General features: G+C 27.9%; 3 protein-coding genes across 6 annotated transcripts in view; 1 reads left to right on the forward strand and 2 right to left on the reverse strand.

The window, feature by feature from the left end:
* Positions 1-2,721, reverse strand: part of LOC126909023 (uncharacterized) — an 8,530-nt gene extending 5,809 nt beyond the window's left edge. The window contains exons 1-4 of the mRNA XM_050691381.1: positions 2,601-2,721; positions 2,495-2,536; positions 2,346-2,414; positions 1,886-2,278 (exon numbers count right to left, since the gene is read on the reverse strand). Coding sequence (XP_050547338.1) covers positions 1,886-2,278; positions 2,346-2,414; positions 2,495-2,536; positions 2,601-2,703 — 607 coding nt within the window. The 5' untranslated portion in view covers positions 2,704-2,721. The remainder of the gene's footprint in view (positions 1-1,885; positions 2,279-2,345; positions 2,415-2,494; positions 2,537-2,600) is intronic.
* Positions 1-16,961, forward strand: part of LOC126909024 (uncharacterized) — a 21,146-nt gene extending 4,185 nt beyond the window's left edge. For 3 of the 4 annotated variants that reach the window (XM_050691384.1, XM_050691385.1, XM_050691386.1), the window contains 5 exons: positions 15,032-15,358; positions 15,530-15,990; positions 16,054-16,281; positions 16,351-16,581; positions 16,647-16,961. In XM_050691384.1, the coding sequence (XP_050547341.1) occupies positions 15,115-15,358; positions 15,530-15,990; positions 16,054-16,281; positions 16,351-16,581; positions 16,647-16,757 (1,275 nt within the window). In that variant the 5' untranslated portion in view covers positions 15,032-15,114 and the 3' untranslated portion in view covers positions 16,758-16,961. Of the gene's footprint in view, positions 1-13,629; positions 13,737-13,782; positions 14,019-15,031; positions 15,359-15,529; positions 15,991-16,053; positions 16,282-16,350; positions 16,582-16,646 lie in introns of those variants that run through there. The other variant, XM_050691383.1, reaches the window with a different exon arrangement.
* LOC126909026 (uncharacterized) lies at positions 7,294-11,059 on the reverse strand. The gene is made up of 6 exons (XM_050691388.1): positions 10,199-11,059; positions 8,897-9,223; positions 8,265-8,725; positions 7,974-8,201; positions 7,674-7,904; positions 7,294-7,608 (listed from the first exon to the last, which is right to left on the reverse strand). Exons 1-6 carry the CDS (start codon positions 10,281-10,283, stop codon positions 7,498-7,500), a joined length of 1,443 nt encoding a protein of 480 aa, XP_050547345.1. The 5' UTR covers positions 10,284-11,059; the 3' UTR covers positions 7,294-7,497.
* Positions 16,962-19,492: the final 2,531 nt, after the last annotated feature.

The following is a 19,492-nucleotide window of genomic DNA, read 5'->3' on the forward strand; positions in this document are numbered from 1 at the left end:
AAAAATACGATTTTTGTAAAAAAATTCTTTTTTATATTTTTAACTTTATAATGCTATAACTTTTTGAAAGATGTATGGATCAATATAAATTTTTTTTTATAGATGCATGATGTCTTTGCCTATTATTTGGTATATTTTTTTTATAAATCTGACTTTTTACCAGCCTACAGGGGGGGATTTAAAATGACCACTTTTTCACAATAAATTTACTTTTTCAACTTAAATTTTGAAAGTGTTCCGGAAAGTCTGACACTTTTATATATATCTTAAATTAAAGCTAATGTAATTTACTTTATTAAGCGAAAAAAAATTTCGGACTTTATTTTATCTTCACGGTGAAAATGGCTACCGAATGCTATTATTGTGTGAAAATTCTCGATTTTATTTTTTACATTTTTAACTTTATAATGCTATAACATATTGAAAAGTGTATGGATCAACATTATTTTTTTATGTGAAATAATATTTTTTAATAATTCGACATACTTTATCTTAATTAGGATATTAATAATGAACTAGCAGATCATGTAGTTTTTGGAATAGTCCACCAATTTTTTAAAATTAAACACTATCTAAAGATTTGCATCGAAGCGTTTTTTTTTTATAGTGATTTTAATCACTGTCAGATATCATTATACTTGATCTATCTATACCACGTCACCACTGTGCCGCGACCCCCCTGTGCTGAGTTTTTTATTATTTTTATTATTATATGTATACAAGGTGATCGGTTTATCATGAACCATTTGATTACTCGCAAAATAAATACAATATTGCAAAAAAAAATTTAATTTCTTGATTTATCAGCTAATAATTACTTTTAAAAATCATCTCTTATAACTTAGAGGAACTTAAACTTTATTTTTTGTTAATGGAAACATACATATTTAACTAGCGTATGAAATTGAAAATAATCTTATTAAAACAAATCTACACGAGCAGAGACAGCAAAGATTTTATACATTATGTGCATTACATTAACAACAGCCAGAAAGTTAACGAAACAGTAATCGTCTATTAAATGGATTCTGTGGAAAACGTACATTTTACGCATAGCAACAGTCGAGCGCATACGTCATTAGGCACACTCGTACAGCTCCCTCGTAATAATAAGACCAACGTAGAGTATTTAGTCATCCATCAGGCAATGTTTATTAAAAATTCGTTTTTAATACATACGAGTCTCGAGGCCGTAATCACCTGAGAGCGAAATACAAATAAAAAACACATCGGAATTTTTTCAAAATTTTTAAATAATATTTTACGTTGCTGTTTTTTTATATGGGTTATATTTATATGTAATAAAACTCTTTAAAATAATTTTAAAAAGGAATTAAATATTTTTACACTTTATTATATTGTAGTATTCTTCAGGTGTTAGATTTGTAGGAAATATGTTATACAAGTACTATTTATTTTATACATTTAATGGTGAAGTTTGTATTTTAATACTAACAAAATTGAACACATTAGAATTCTATGTACTCTTTCTCAACTACTAAAAATAATTGGACCACATTTAAAAAATTTAATATATTCCTAAATAAATAAAGTAAATTTGCGTGGTTGCTACGTTTATTTCTGGTTAAGTGTAGAGGACCCGAAATTTATTCACCGATGTAAGTGTAAACATTTACACTTATATCATTTTTTTCTTCAAATTTTCTTATGTCGGTTAGAAGTAAAGGTATTCGCAAACCTCGAGTATTCAAAACTGTATAATAATGTGGATACGACTCTGGTTTAGTCGCATCCACATTACGCGACTGAACCGGAAATAAACTAGCAACCACACTCTAATAAAAGCAATCTTCCTCCCTACATTTAATATTTACAATTGAATTTTTTCGAAAAAATTTTTTTGGTAAATTAAAATGACACCCACCCCTTAATGGATCATACGTGAAAGTATTAATATCTAAGAAAACAACACCTCTGAATACCCACCCACTGCCTTGAGTTTCTACCTCTTCGGACTTTTTCTGTAGTAGATATATAATAGTAGTAACCCACTCGGGGATACTACTCGACGGTGTTAAAATAAATGGGGAAATACTAAGTGTTTGAGTAATAACGGGTGTGTTTACATTATTATTGCTTAAAATTATTTTTTCATACGTAGTAACTAGATCTAAAGATGTCTTCACAGCTGTATGTGTTGTTATAGCATTTTCAAATACATCATAAATGCTATTACTGTTTTGTTTGATAAATTCATTTATGTTCTCCGAAAAAATCAATTGAACTTTTTTCGCACGCGAAATTTTTACACAATCACCTGAAATATAATTAATATCGTTATTAATTTATGTATTATATTATTCAAATTCACATTTTTATCTTACTATTTGTTTTTGATTGATTAGAGTGATACATGTGTTCTATTCCAGTTCCGATCGTTTTGTTATTTTGACCTAATAATATAGAGTATTTTTTTATAAATTCCACTTGATAAAAATTTATTAAAAATTAATTACTTTGAATTATGACTTACTAATATCCTCAAACTCGATATCTTCTGAAAACCGGTCAATCCCTAAAAAAATATTATATGACTATAACATTTATTGGTTTTTTTATTTTTATTATTTTATACTAACAACTTTCGATATCACCAGGATAAACGGTTACCACTTGAACGTCCATTGAATTTGCATCTATCTTATTTGCAGCTTTTAGCACTGATATAATAATAAATTGCATCTATCTTATTTGCAGCTTCTAGCACTGAAATAATAATAATAATAATAATTATATAATAATAAATATTTGAAAGTATTCCGGAAATACTGACACTTTTATATATATCTTAAATTAAAGCTTATGTAAAATACATTAATTTGAAAAAAAAAATTTGACCTCTGGATTTGTCTTCATGGTAAAAATGACTACTGTATTCAAGAATATGCTATTTTTGTGTTAAAATTCTATTTTGGTTTTGTATTTTTTTTTTTTTTTTAATACCTGATAAGGGGAGTACATATTTTCATAAATATTATATAAATAAAAAATTGATATAGCATAGAAAGTTAAACTTATTTAAATTTTTTAGCTTTTTGAAATCGAGAAAAATAATTTTGAAATTTGAACTAGCTTAAATAGCCAATTTTTTCAGTCGATGTTGCGACGTACGGTTACCGAGTCGGTCATACTTGTGTTATACGCGCTTGAGGTGCATGGTTCCAACCCGCGTATGGCAATGAATTTTTTGCATTTTTTCTTAATTCTTTTTAAATTAGAATAAATTTTTCAACTGCTTTGATTTTTATCTCATGTAGATTCAATAACTTAAATAAAGATCAAGGATCCCATCACTGTAGTCGCCACTCGCGAGAAAAAATTTTTTATTCATATTAAAATTATTTTACTATATTTTAACTTTTAGCTTCGATGCAAAGCTGAGAAGATATTTTTTTGTGACTATCATTTATTTTCTCTGCTCTAACTTGGCCTACTTTTTTCAACGATACGTCAAATGACAATAATGCGTATCTAGTTGAAGATATTACACTCAAAAATTTAAAAAAAAATTCTAATTTATCAATTAAACAATTAGTTATTCTATGTTCTATATAATGACAATTAAAATCATTCATTTTTAATGTTTTCAAAGTATTCATGAACGAATTAAGTTTGATATGATAGGTTTCAACTACAAAATTAAATCATTTTACTTTGTAATTTAATAATTTTTTTACTCTATTTGAGTGTGCTACTACTAGACTATAATATTACAAATTTTTTGGTTACATGTTAATATATAAATCATTTCTAAAAAATATGATTGTTAGTTTCTCCTGAATTAATAATGGATTTTTCATGGCGCATTGAAAAGAAAGGGTCGCCAACCCACTGGGCGAGACAATGTATTGTCGGACCACAGTAGGATTTTGAAAAAAAATTAAATATTGTAAATTAAAAGCAATTTAAGATAAAAAAAGAAATATAAAAGGAATAAAGATTATCGTCGTTGATAGTCGGTGTACACCAAAACCTCGTGACAGTTGTACGATCCGATTACAAAAAAAGCGTGTCAGATGAAAGGGGTATATAAAAATTTATTATAAAAAATAATAATATTGATCCATACATTTTTCCAAAAGTTATATAAAATATAAATTAAATAATAATAAATATAAAATCAAGAATTTTTTCACGGAAATCGTACGTTTTTCTTTAACTTTGTTGTCCATTTTCACCACGAATTCCAGAGGTCAAATTCTTTTTTTTTCAAATTAAAGTATACTACATAACCTTTAATTTAAAATATAAATAAAAGTGTTAGTTTTTCCGGAACATTTTCAAAAGTTAAGTTGAAATAGTTCATTTTTTGTAAAAAAGTTACCATTTTGAAACCCTTCCTGTGGGCTTGTAAAGAGTCAAATGTTCACAAAAATATATAAAATGATAGAACAATTTCTAAGGTATCTATAAAAAAAAAACCTAAATTGATTCGTTCATTTTTCAAAAAGTTATGGCAACTTTAAGTAAAAAAAATTGAAAAAATATCGAAAATTAGCGATTTTTTCTATTGTAACTAGATAAATAGTATATAAATATACTATTTATATAATATACAATAAATATATTGTAAATAGTTATAACTATCACAGTTTTTAATTTAAGTACTTAAATAAATAACCAACATGTATCCGATCATCCGAACATGTATCAACTTAGCGGGCGTCAACATAATTAATGTTTCACACAGACAAATTATTTTAATCCGATATATTTTCGATCACCGATATTTTTAGTTATAAAACGAGAAGAATTATAATAATATAAGATCGAGGCAAAAAAACACAAAGACCGCATTTAATTCATGCTGTGTAACCGATCACAGCAAAAAGGATGAAGAACAACTGATTTTTGGCAAGCACTGTCACTACGCGATGCCACAATATGTTGGTGGTGGAAACGGCTGATAAGAACCAATTGTCTCCCCGACGCCTTGTCGCCTGGCTCGAACAATTTGTGAAACTTTAAGGAGTAAAACACGCAAATATTAATAATATTTATAATATTCGCACTTACCTATGTTTCTTTTCGTAAAAGTCTGAATTAATCTTGTATTAATTTCTCAGTTCAGTGTTAACAATTGTTTGTAGGATCTGTTTGTTGTATCTTGTGTTTATTTCGATTAATTATATTTATGTATGTATCAGATTTTAATAATTAATACGCTCTTTTATTACCTCGATAATATACGTCGTTCATAAAATACACAATTAAAATGGATTCTCTACAATAGGTCTACGTGTATTATTATTTGATACTTTTCAAACTTTTTTATATAATATATTAGGTTTTACTAATAACATTGAAAGGTTATAAATATTATAAAAAAATCAAACTAATTGGCCGTAACGAAAAATTTGTAACTTTCATGGCGCATTGAAAAGAAAGGGTCGCCAACCCACTGGGCGAGACAATGTATTGTCGGACCACAGTAGGATTTTAAAAAAAAATTAAATATTGTAAATTAAAAGCAATTTAAGATAAAAAAAGAAATATAAAAGGAATAAAGATTAAAGTTGATGTCCGTTGAGTCGTTGATAGTCGTTGTACACCAAAACCCGTGACAGTTGTCACATAACCATAATAATGAGGGATGACCTTATACAAGGCCGTTGCCCGTACCTTATAAACTAGGGGAGTTGATTTTTGAAAGGAAAAAAATACACGAGTCTATTGAGGATGGAACACGCAAAAAAAAAATAAGATGATAGTTAAGTTAAATATAAGACGAAAATTAGCGTACCAGTACGCATTCGGCTCAACACAAATATATATATACAAATAGACAAAAAAATGAATAGATAATTTTTGTCACGTTACAATATTTTCGATAAATTCCCTGTAGTCGATATCGATGTCCTTAAAACTCACTCTAAACTTGTCAAAATAAAATCATAAGAATATGTCTATCTATATTCAAAATATAATCAACAAGACTGTGATGGCTCAGCGTTTCTCAGCGTAAAACCTTGGTTGGCGTAGAGATAGTTAACCTCGTTAATATATATTAAATATTATGTCAACTGCTTATGCGTTACCAAAAAGGCAGGACATAACCGTAAACTTGGCGGGTACACACTCAGAGGATATTTTTAATATCTTCCATTCAATGTTCGTCATTTTAAGTTCATCAGACTTTGTTGTAGCCCACAATCCACAAGCATACAAGACTACTAGTTTATCAGTACTTTGTAAATAGTAACTTTTGTCATCTATCATAAAATCTTCAATTTAAATATGGTAACCTATTCAAAATAATATCTGTTTTCCCCAGCTAATCTTAGTTATAATTCTGCGTGGTTATTTGCATCATTGTTAATATACAATCCTCGGCATTTAAAAATTATCTACTCTCCGGAAATTATAATCTCCAATATCACTATGTCCCCTCTATGCTAATCTTAGTTACGTCCATGTATTTTATTTTATCCTCTTTTATTTTTAATTCGATTCTCCAATTTTATAATAAATTTCTTGTAGTTACTTAATTAGTTTTACTAATATTTTACTAGTGATGGATCTACAATCTATAGAAATTAGACAAAAATAGCTATGGAAAAAAGAGCATTTATGCAAAAAAGAGAACGACTTACAAACAAAAAACTTAATATAAAGGCGAAAAAAATATTTTGTCAAAGCTATGTCTAAAGCGTATTATTATATGGCTGTGAAACATGGACCATCAATGAACATGATAAGAAGAAGTTGGAAGCCATGGAAATGTGGACATACATGATGATTGTCGAAAATTAGCTGAACAGAAATGAAAAGTAACGTAGATATATTAAACAAAATATGAGGAAAAATGGAATCTGTTAAACACCATAAAAGAAATAAAGAGGAAAATAATTAGTCACCTACTAAGGCACAATTCATTTATGACAAATATATTTGAAGGACAAATAAATGAACACAAAGGTAGAGGCAGACCGAGGAAAGGAAACGATAAGACAAGCTGACTGTAGTCGATACATAGACACGAAAAGACTGGCTTTTAACAGAGAAAACCAGACTTGCAAAGACAAGTCAAGGCCTTTAGTAGAGAAGAAAAAGATAAAATATCATTATATATCTAATTTTTCGAGAAAAATAACTATTTAAAAGTAAAATATTTTATTTATAACCTGCCAATAATTGAGCTTTTAATCATAAACTGATCAATCTGTATATGATTGTAAGTATACAAATTTTTAATTGAATAAAATATTTTATTTACAAAAAAAAATTTAAATATTTATTTTACATAACAATATTTATTTGTTAATTTTTTACTGGAGTGTTTAAGGCAATGCGACGTTTCCCACAATGCCCATAACAAAATATTACATCCTCTATGGAAAGCGGAATTTTCCCAAAAGTTAGTGATATAGTGACATTGTATGTTATTGTAAATATACTCAATTTGTTTTTTTCGTAAAATATTTTATTAACAAATACATAACTTCAATATTTATACTACGCAACAATATTTTTTTTTTAATTTTTGACTAGAATGTTTAAGGCAATGTGACGTTTTCCTACAGTGCCCATATTAAATATTACATCCTTATAACAAGATATGTTTTTTTCGTCTCCAAAGACATTCTTCTAAAATAATAAAGTAAAATTATAATCAATAAAAGTACTTTTCTTATTAGATTAAACTTTCATACTAAATCAAAACTAAACGTTTGGTAGTTTTGGGTATCAACTATAGACCCACGCTTAGCCTTATGATTGTACCATCTAATATATCCATTAACTGGGCCAGTAATGATAGGAGGTTTTATTAACTCATCTTTTATTTTTATTTTGATAGCCTTTGGAGGATCAATGGATGCATCCAGACGAAATGTAACAATCGTTCCTCTTTTTAAAAATCCAAATGCAGAGATTATATCTTTCTAATAAGCAAATTAGATAATTAAAATAAATTATGATTTTAGTACTATAAATATTATAAGATTCCATACAGATAAAAAATCGTATCGCAATCCATTCAAAAGTGATGATACCAATCCATGTTGATTATCTTTATAAACCCAAGCAAGGTATCCAACTAGGCGATTATTTTCCATGTAAGCTTTTTCACGATCGCCCATAATTTCAACATCGATTGCAAGGGGCGGCGTTGATGAGGATAACGAAAACCGTACTGTTTTGGAATAATGAATCAAAGATTTTTCACTTATTATATCATCCTAGAACAAAAATAATTAAAATATTTCATGATATAGTACAATTTTAAGTTAAAATTCCCATACTAAATCGAATTCGTAGTGTAGTCCATCTAATGAATTATATAAACGACCTTTCATCATATCATTTGGATAATTTAAAATATATCCTTCTAACCGACAAGGCATAGTAGTCTCATTATTTTCCATTATATTAGCTTCCTCAGCTCTAAATACAGACGCTATATCAGAAGAAGCAGCTGTTAAATTATCAATCTTAATATGATCGTTTAATGTAAATTTTGATTTCAAGGGTGGATCCGAATCAATCATTCCGTGATATTTGTAGGAACCCATGAAGTTTTCCAAATCTTGTAAGATTTGGTCGACAGAATTTCGAATTACTTCTGAAATAATTTTGGTAACTTCTGAATTGTTTTTTGTCTCTTCAGAAGCATTGTTAATTTCTTCCGAATCTTTTAACAAAACCTCTGTAGTACTTTTTTTAGAAGTTGTGTCATTTTCAACTAACGAGCATGTGGAACACCCTAAGAAAATCGAATTAGTTAGACATTTAAAATTATTAAAATATAACCCAATACATCTTGAGTAAAATAAATAATGTCGCGTGAGTCATAAGTCAGAATGCTGTGGATATCAATACTATTAATTAGGATTAGAATATAAAATTTTGTATTTCAATACAAAAACTTTTTTACCATTTTCAATCTTTCCCATTATATTAGTTTCCTCATTTTTCCGTGATTCGGAGGCTATATCGGTATTTGCATCATTTTTATAGGAACTTATCATCAAGTTTTCCAAATCTTTTTTAATGTTATCAGTAGAATTTTGAACTATTTCTAAAGCTATTTTGATATCATTCGAGGTATTTTTAATTTCTTTTAAACCATTTTGGATCTCTATATTTATATTTTTTATTTCATCTGTTACATTTTTCATTACTTCCAAAGTCTTTAATAGAGCCTCCAGGGTATTTTTTTTTGTAGAAGTGTTTTTTTCTACTAATGAACACTTTGAAGACCCTAAAAAAAATGAATAGGTTAACGACTTATAAAAATTATTACAATATAATCCAATACATCACGACTGAAAACATAATGTATTTGTTATATTGTTATCTAATATATTTCACATGCCAAATAATGTATCATTGTTTTTAAATTTGAGAGCTCGTTGTAAAAAAATGTCAAAAAACTGTAATAATTAACATTTTGAGAAAACGCAGAATAGTTGAAAAACTAATCCACGGTAATTTCAGAGATTTATTAATCGTAAAAATGATAATAAATTGCTCAGTATAATAGCCAGGATAATAAAACAGACTCTATAGCCAATTTATTTTAAAAATAATTTTTCTTTGTAATAAACGAACAGCATTTAATTCGACATAACAAATATTATTTTATTCAACATTAGTCAACAATTATGTTACAAATAGCCATTATATGTAGTGCTGTTTATTAGGAATAATAAATGAAATATAAGTTGATTTTGCTTTTGGAATAATCCACCAATTTCTTAAAATTAAACATTATCTACGGATTTGCATCGAAAAGTTTCTTATGATTTGTGATTTTAATCACTGTCAGATATAATCTATACTTGTCTCAATTATGCCACGTCCACACAGTGTCGCGATATTTATGGGAGAGTATGTCTCGTAGTGCCTAGTGTTTAACATTTAGCACCATAATATTTTTTTTTGCTCAACATTAGTCAAAAATTATATTATTGGATTTTGATTTTTAAATGTAATCTGATTGTTATAATTGTGTATATACTATAGTTTATCTTTACTCTTTTGGCCCTGCAGACATTTTTTATTAGTAAAAAAAATTTTTTAATTAAAAAAAAAATGCTAAATGTCTCCGGGAATCGAACCCGATCTCTAGAGCGTGAGACATACGCGTTACCAACCGTATGACCTACACATTAGTTAAATCGGTAATCCCATCATCATGACCTCCCCTTGTAGATAAATTTCAAATATACTTTACCTGGTGTATCATTCTTTTTCTTAAAAAATCGCATACATTTACGTAAACTCATGTACAATGTGTTCTTCGATTTCATTATCTTCATAAAATATCACTTGTTCATTGATTTATACCACTTTAGAAAAATTAATATTGATATCTATGTATTATAAACAAATGTGGAGAAAAGTAACCATAGTAATTAATTATTATTTATAAATTACTGTCTAAGAAGGCAGAAATTTATGATAATAAACCTGAACACTAGAACCCTTCAGTTTCAGTTAATTCAGGAATATTTTAGCTACGAACGAAGCTGAGAAGGTATTAAATTCACTAACGCTCTTTTTTTGTTTTTTATTTTGATTAATTTTTTTTTTTTTTTTTTTGTTTCTTGTAACATCACAACTAGTACAAGATATTACGCTCAAAGTGAAAAAAATCGCCTTTAAAAATTAAAAGTTGCTTAACTAGCTTTCTCCATATAGGCAATAAAAATCTATTATAGTCTTATTGCGACCAAATGTCGGTTGGGTTGGGTTTGTAGTCGGTCTTAGAATTTCGCTCGGATAAAAATTTATTTTAGTTGTTTGAATAATTTGTTTTTATAAAAAAAATCATATTGGTTTATAGAATTTGTGGTATAATCCATGGGAAGACATAGCTATTTAATTTAAAAATTATTCTTAAACCTGATATTTACATGAATTTTTTAACATTGCATGTGGCTATAAGAATATTATGTTCAACAAAAATGTCTAAAAAAAATGAAAATATTGAATATGTCAATAATCTGTTGCTTCATTTTTTTTCCATCGATCTGCCAAGATCGTGGGTTTAATAACCCCGAAGACCCTAGTTATCACAATAGGGGTATTTAACACGAACCACTACTTTTAACCAGTTATGACTTCAGTTAGTTTGTACCGGTGAACCTTGCCAAATCTGCTTACATATTATAGTACCCCTGATGGCCTTTAATATACAAAAAAAAATGATTTAGCTGATGCATCTAATATCAATCTGTTGTTATTAATAAATAACACACTGGGTACAGTAATATTATTTAAGATAACAGTTTAATGTATTTTTACTTATGTTAGTATAGTACAAGGTCAAAGGGACACATTCCTTTTACGATTATGTTGTTTTACTCAATGCAGCCTATTGTATACATGTTTACAGTTTTAGTCGTAGTTTCGCCGTCTATCAAGTAAAGTGACTCGTTGCCGTTGTACATCTCTTATATTATATGTTTTGATATTTTATATTAAATACTATTATATTACGAATAATTTCTAAATCTTTTAATTACATAACCCATTCCATTCAACACAATCCTTTAATAATAAAATTTAAAGTAATTCCATTATATCGAATCCCATTTTCAGACATTTCTTTAGCTTCTATTATAAAATCATGAAAAAATTCATTGGCATCATCAGGCTTACATATTTTACTATAGTACAGTCCTACAATATAAAAAATGACTGAAACCATAAATAGAGCATTCTACTCTAATCTGCTAATAATCTGCTTACTAATAACGAATAGACACCCATAATTCAGTCATTCCAAGGGAGAATTTCCAAATGTGTTTTTTGATTATTCATGTTATCGTTGTATTACATCGAGTCGGTTTTTCTCTCTATGTTACCATTGTTGCAGCCATCTTAACGCTTCTTCTGTTATAAGCTCTATGGCGTTTTGCGAGCTAGTAGTTTTTTTGTATTCGTTTTTACTGTAAAAAGAAAATATCACCTTTGCGATTTTCGTACCCTGTGCGCTCAGTTTTATCGCCGTTGGTTCTATATATTTTCTGAGATACATCACAATACCTTGGACAGCATATTGTACACTTTGGTCAGCAACTTGCATTCGACAATTGATCCTTTCAATATTCAGCATTATCATCAGCCGTTTTCATTTAGCAGATAAGTATAATGCTTGTTCATTTATCTTTCTAAAACTCACTTGTATAANGAATGCTTGTTCATTTATCTTTCTTAGACTCACTTGTATAATTTATTATTTGTTTATATCATCGCCTTTGTAGCATTAGTATTAAGTGTCCCCCTATCCACATTGGTGTATATACGATTTTATATTTATTATATAATACATTTAATTTTTATAATTATATCTTGTGAAATTCTTTCTACATTCAAACGTACAGTCCACTCATCTTATTCTTTATCCTCGACATAGCTAAAACTTAAGACAAAACAAAACCACGAACGTTAACGAACCCGCGTGAATACCACCGGGCGCTGCGTTCATTCAATATTACCTTTTCCTATAATAGAATTCTACTATGTTCTATTTTGTTAGTATTAAAATACAAACTTCACCATTACATGTATAAAATAAATAGTACTTGTATAAAATATTTCCTAAAAATCTAACAACTGAAGAATACTACAATATAATAAAGTGTAAAAATATTTAATTCCTTTTTAAAATTAAGTTTTACTTGAAAATAATTACTTTAATTTTATAATTATAATTTAAATAATAATAATCTTACAATAGTTATAATTATAAGATATGTTCATGTATAAAAAAACTAAAATGCTCTTATACTTGTAATTTAACTCGTANAAACTAAAATGCTCTTATACTTGTAATTTAACTCGTAATTTTAACAACACTATTTTTTAGCCAATTTAAAAACATAATTCGATACATAAAATGACAATAATAAAGGCAAAAATGATCATGTGACAATTATTAAAACATGTTATTATAAAAAGTTATCATAATAATCTAATTAAGAGTTGGATTATATTAGAAAAGGGTATAATATATCTTTTCATAACCCTTAAAATTATTATACTGTATGATCCTTGAGGATCCGTATACTTTGGACCTCCCGTAAAATAATCTAGATGCGGCCTTGTGGGGATCCCATATCTTTCTAAAATAAATTTAAAGTTCCAGTCTTGTCTTAAATTACCTTAAAATGTGAAATGCGGTGTAATAGAGACGTCGATTTAACAATGCCCGATAGCATCGCCCGTTTACTAGGTTTACTAGGTAGACATTTTTGATGAATATAATATTCTTATAGCCACATGCAATGTTAAAAAATTCATGTAAATATCAGGTTTAAGAATAATTTTTAAATTAAATAGCTATGTCTTCCCATGGATTATACCACAAATTCTATAAACCAATATGATTTTTTTTATAAAAACAACTAAAATAAAATNTTTATAAAAACAAATTATTCAAACAACTAAAATAAATTTTTATCCGAGCGAAATTCTAAGACCGACTACAAACCCAACCCAACCGACATTTGGTCGCAATAAGACTATAATAGATTTTTATTGCCTATATGGAGAAAGCTAGTTAAGCAACTTTTAATTTTTAAAGGCGATTTTTTTCACTTTGAGCGTAATATCTTGTACTAGTTGTGATGTTACAAGAAACAAAAAAAAAAATTAATCAAAATAAAAAACAAGAAAAGAGCGTTAGTCAATTTAATACCTTCTCAGCTTCGTTCGTAGCTAAAATATTCCTGAATTAACTGAAACTGAAGGGTTCTAGTGTTGCGGTTTATTATTANGAATTAACTGAAACTGAAGGGTTCTAGTGTTCAGGTTTATTATCATAAATTTCTGCCTTCTTAGACAGTAATTTATAAATAATAATTAATTACTATGGTTACTTTTCTCCACATTTGTTTATAATACATAGATATCAATATTAATTTTTCTAAAGTGGTATAAATCAATGAACAAGTGATATTTTATGAAGATAATGAAATCGAAGAACACATTGTACATGAGTTTACGTAAATGTATGCGATTTTTTAAGAAAAAGAATGATACACCAGGTAAAGTATATTTGAAATTTATCTACAAGGGGAGGTCATGATGATGGGATTACCGATTTAACTAATGTGTAGGTCATACGGTTGGTAACGCGTATGTCTCACGCTCTAGAGATCGGGTTCGATTCCCGGAGACATTTTTTAGCATTTTTTTTTTAATTAANTCCCGGAGACATTTAGCATTTTTTTTTTAATTAAAAAATTTTTTTTACTAATAAAAAATGTCTGTAGGGCCAAAAGAGTAAAGATAAACTATAGTATATACACAATTATAACAATCAGATTACATTTAAAAACCAAAATCTAATAATATAATTTTTGACTAATGTTGAGCAAAAAAAAATATTATGGTGCTAAATGTTAAACACTAGGCACTACGAGACATACTCTCCCATAAATATCGCGACACTGTGTGGACGTGGCATAATTGAGACAAGTATAGATTATATCTGACAGTGATTAAAATCACAAATCATAAGAAACTTTTCGATGCAAATCCGTAGATAATGTTTAATTTTAAGAAATTGGTGGATTATTCCAAAAGCAAAATCAACTTATATTTCATTTATTATTCCTAATAAACAGCACTACATATAATGGCTATTTGTAACATAATTGTTGACTAATGTTGAATAAAATAATATTTGTTATGTCGAATTAAATGCTGTTCGTTTATTACAAAGAAAAATTATTTTTAAAATAAATTGGCTATAGAGTCTGTTTTATTATCCTGGCTATTATACTGAGCAATTTATTATCATTTTTACGATTAATAAATCTCTGAAATTACCGTGGATTAGTTTTTCAACTATTCTGCGTTTTCTCAAAATGTTAATTATTACAGTTTTTTGACATTTTTTTACAACGAGCTCTCAAATTTAAAAACAATGATACATTATTTGGCATGTGAAATATATTAGATAACAATATAACAAATACATTATGTTTTCAGTCGTGATGTATTGGATTATATTGTAATAATTTTTATAAGTCGTTAACCTATTCATTTTTTTTAGGGTCTTCAAAGTGTTCATTAGTAGAAAAAAACACTTCTACAAAAAAAAATACCCTGGAGGCTCTATTAAAGACTTTGGAAGTAATGAAAAATGTAACAGATGAAATAAAAAATATAAATATAGAGATCCAAAATGGTTTAAAAGAAATTAAAAATACCTCGAATGATATCAAAATAGCTTTAGAAATAGTTCAAAATTCTACTGATAACATTAAAAAAGATTTGGAAAACTTGATGATAAGTTCCTATAAAAATGATGCAAATACCGATATAGCCTCCGAATCACGGAAAAATGAGGAAACTAATATAATGGGAAAGATTGAAAATGGTAAAAAAGTTTTTGTATTGAAATACAAAATTTTATATTCTAATCCTAATTAATAGTATTGATATCCACAGCATTCTGACTTATGACTCACGCGACATTATTTATTTTACTCAAGATGTATTGGGTTATATTTTAATAATTTTAAATGTCTAACTAATTCGATTTTCTTAGGGTGTTCCACATGCTCGTTAGTTGAAAATGACACAACTTCTAAAAAAAGTACTACAGAGGTTTTGTTAAAAGATTCGGAAGAAATTAACAATGCTTCTGAAGAGACAAAAAACAATTCAGAAGTTACCAAAATTATTTCAGAAGTAATTCGAAATTCTGTCGACCAAATCTTACAAGATTTGGAAAACTTCATGGGTTCCTACAAATATCACGGAATGATTGATTCGGATCCATCCTTGAAATCAAAATTTACATTAAACGATCATATTAAGATTGATAATTTAACAGCTGCTTCTTCTGATATAGCGTCTGTATTTAGAGCTGAGGAAGCTAATATAATGGAAAATAATGAGACTACTATGCCTTGTCGGTTAGAAGGATATATTTTAAATTATCCAAATGATATGATGAAAGGTCGTTTATATAATTCATTAGATGGACTACACTACGAATTCGATTTAGTATGGGAATTTTAACTTAAAATTGTACTATATCATGAAATATTTTAATTATTTTTGTTCTAGGATGATATAATAAGTGAAAAATCTTTGATTCATTATTCCAAAACAGTACGGTTTTCGTTATCCTCATCAACGCCGCCCCTTGCAATCGATGTTGAAATTATGGGCGATCGTGAAAAAGCTTACATGGAAAATAATCGCCTAGTTGGATACCTTGCTTGGGTTTATAAAGATAATCAACATGGATTGGTATCATCACTTTTGAATGGATTGCGATACGATTTTTTATCTGTATGGAATCTTATAATATTTATAGTACTAAAATCATAATTTATTTTAATTATCTAATTTGCTTATTAGAAAGATATAATCTCTGCATTTGGATTTTTAAAAAGAGGAACGATTGTTACATTTCGTCTGGATGCATCCATTGATCCTCCAAAGGCTATCAAAATAAAAATAAAAGATGAGTTAATAAAACCTCCTATCATTACTGGCCCAGTTAATGGATATATTAGATGGTACAATCATAAGGCTAAGCGTGGGTCTATAGTTGATACCCAAAACTACCAAACGTTTAGTTTTGATTTAGTATGAAAGTTTAATCTAATAAGAAAAGTACTTTTATTGATTATAATTTTACTTTATTATTTTAGAAGAATGTCTTTGGAGACGAAAAAAACATATCTTGTTATAAGGATGTAATATTTAATATGGGCACTGTAGGAAAACGTCACATTGCCTTAAACATTCTAGTCAAAAATTAAAAAAAAAATATTGTTGCGTAGTATAAATATTGAAGTTATGTATTTGTTAATAAAATATTTTACGAAAAAAACAAATTGAGTATATTTACAATAACATACAATGTCACTATATCACTAACTTTTGGGAAAATTCCGCTTTCCATAGAGGATGTAATATTTTGTTATGGGCATTGTGGGAAACGTCGCATTGCCTTAAACACTCCAGTAAAAAATTAACAAATAAATATTGTTATGTAAAATAAATATTTAAATTTTTTTTTGTAAATAAAATATTTTATTCAATTAAAAATTTGTATACTTACAATCATATACAGATTGATCAGTTTATGATTAAAAGCTCAATTATTGGCAGGTTATAAATAAAATATTTTACTTTTAAATAGTTATTTTTCTCGAAAAATTAGATATATAATGATATTTTATCTTTTTCTTCTCTACTAAAGGCCTTGACTTGTCTTTGCAAGTCTGGTTTTCTCTGTTAAAAGCCAGTCTTTTCGTGTCTATGTATCGACTACAGTCAGCTTGTCTTATCGTTTCCTTTCCTCGGTATAAATATTTAAGTTATGTTTTTGTCAATAAAATATTTTATGCGAAAAAAAAACAGTATATATATATTATAATATGCAGAGTTATCCTTTTATCATAAACCAATCAATTACTGACAGAATATATATAAATTTTTTTTATTATTATTAGTAAATTATTGTTCTCAAGTATTAGCTACATAATACTGTTTAAGCTCATCTTTTATGCCTTGTAAGGATGTCCTTTACATCTCATTCTTTCATTTTTTATAATTCTCCTGATATTATTCACGTTTGGGAATAAATTAAAATCCATTAAATTATACGCCTATTCTTATTTAATAAAATAAAATTAAGAAAGTCCTTTTTTTTTAATAATAGTTATTGTATAATATATCTCATGATGACGTTGGATAGCAAGTATGTAGTAGTAATATTGTCTGAAATATGGAATATAAAATAATCTGAAATATGTAGAGTAAACTTTATGAGGTACTTAAAAAAGATTAAATATGTAGCGTACGTTTCGTTATAAATATATAACGAATTAATGTAATGATCAACACAGTTTAGACTACAAATACTTTGCGCGGATGGCACTTATTATTAAATTCCAAAATGGTACAAACTATACAAATAATTATTTAAAATTAAACAAACAACTACAAGGAAACGTCAAAATAATACTTATCAGTTTGGCTTTGTGGATAGCTTGAAATTGATGCCAATTTAGTCGAAGGATAAATGGATTGACAGGGCGTGTGATAAACGGTTGTGTAAAACAAAATGGCAATGTTGATGATGGAGTTGAATCGCAAGATGCCGAGATCCAAAATGTAATTGAAATAGGCGTGTGTGAAATGCAGTACAACGGAGTTACATATACGTTGAATATTTTCTGAATGACAAACAGGACCGCGAGAGACGGCACTAAGTATACCAGAGAAAATGAAAAATTAGAGAAAAAATTTATATTGATACGCGGGCGAATGAACTCGAATAGACATAGAGGCAGTCAAGATGTTAGAGCGCCTCGTTAATTACCAGACTGCTAGTGTTACCAAATTAATTGAACATGTGTCAACTGTATATAATAATTTTTAAGTTCTTTTTTACGCTTTGTAAGGGTGTCAAGGTTGTTTAGATTATTCGTAACAATATAGTATAATGTACATGATTCTTTTATTTATTTATAATTATAATTATAACTAAATAGAGTTAAATAATATTATTTATGGAATTATTATTTTATCCCTTAGTCTGCCTCTACCTTTCTNTCTTATCGTTTCCTTTCCTCGGTCTGCCTCTACCTTTGTGTTCATTTATTTGTCCTTCAAATATATTTGTCATAAATGAATTGTGCCTTAGTAGGTGACTAAACATTTTCCTCTTTATTTCTTTTATGGTGTTTAACAGATTCCATTTTTCCTCATATTTTGTTTAATATATCTACGTTACTTTTCATTTCTGTTCAGCTAATTTTCGACAATCATCATGTATGTCCACATTTCCATGGCTTCCAACTTCTTCTTATCATGTTCATTGATGGTCCATGTTTCACAGCCATATAATAATACGCTTTAGACATAGCTTTGACAATATATATTTCTCACCTTTATATAAAGTTTTTTGTTTGTAAGTCGTTCCCTTTTTCGCATAAATGCTCTTTTTTCCTTAGCTATTTTTGTCTAATTTCTATAGATTGTAGATCCATCACTAGTAAAATATTAGTAAAACTAATTAAGTAACTACAAGAAATTTATTATAAAATTGGAGAATCGAATTAAAAATAAAAGAGGATAAAATAAAATACATGGACGTAACTAAGATTAGCATAGAGGGGACATAGTGATATTGGAGATTATAATTTCCGGAGAGTAGATAATTTTTAAATGCCGAGGATTGTATATTAACAATGATGCAAATAACCACGCAGAATTATAACTAAGATTAGCTGGGGAAAACAGATATTATTTTGAATAGGTTACCATATTTAAATTGAAGATTTTATGATAGATGACAAAAGTTACTATTTACAAAGTACTGATAAACTAGTAGTCTTGTATGCTTGTGGATTGTGGGCTACAACAAAGTCTGATGAACTTAAAATGACGAACATTGAATGGAAGATATTAAAAATATCCTCTGAGTGTGTACCCGCCAAGTTTACGGTTATGTCCTGCCTTTTTGGTAACGCATAAGCAGTTGACA

This window comes from Daktulosphaira vitifoliae, unplaced genomic scaffold (genome assembly GCF_025091365.1).
Source record: "Daktulosphaira vitifoliae isolate Bord-2020 unplaced genomic scaffold, ASM2509136v1 Scaffold_80, whole genome shotgun sequence".
NCBI classification, from domain to species: domain Eukaryota; kingdom Metazoa; phylum Arthropoda; class Insecta; order Hemiptera; family Phylloxeridae; genus Daktulosphaira; species Daktulosphaira vitifoliae.

Bases quoted from the DNA above. Each gene is read 5' to 3' on its own strand.
- LOC126909026 (XM_050691388.1), bottom strand. From the start codon at position 10,283: ATGAAGATAATGAAATCGAAGAACACATTGTACATGAGTTTACGTAAA. The intron at 9,224-10,198 runs GTAAAGTATATT...CATTTTTTTTAG, and splicing joins GAAAAAGAATGATACACCAG to GGTCTTCAAAGTGTTCATTA. The intron at 8,726-8,896 runs GTAAAAAAGTTT...CGATTTTCTTAG, and splicing joins AATGGGAAAGATTGAAAATG to GGTGTTCCACATGCTCGTTA.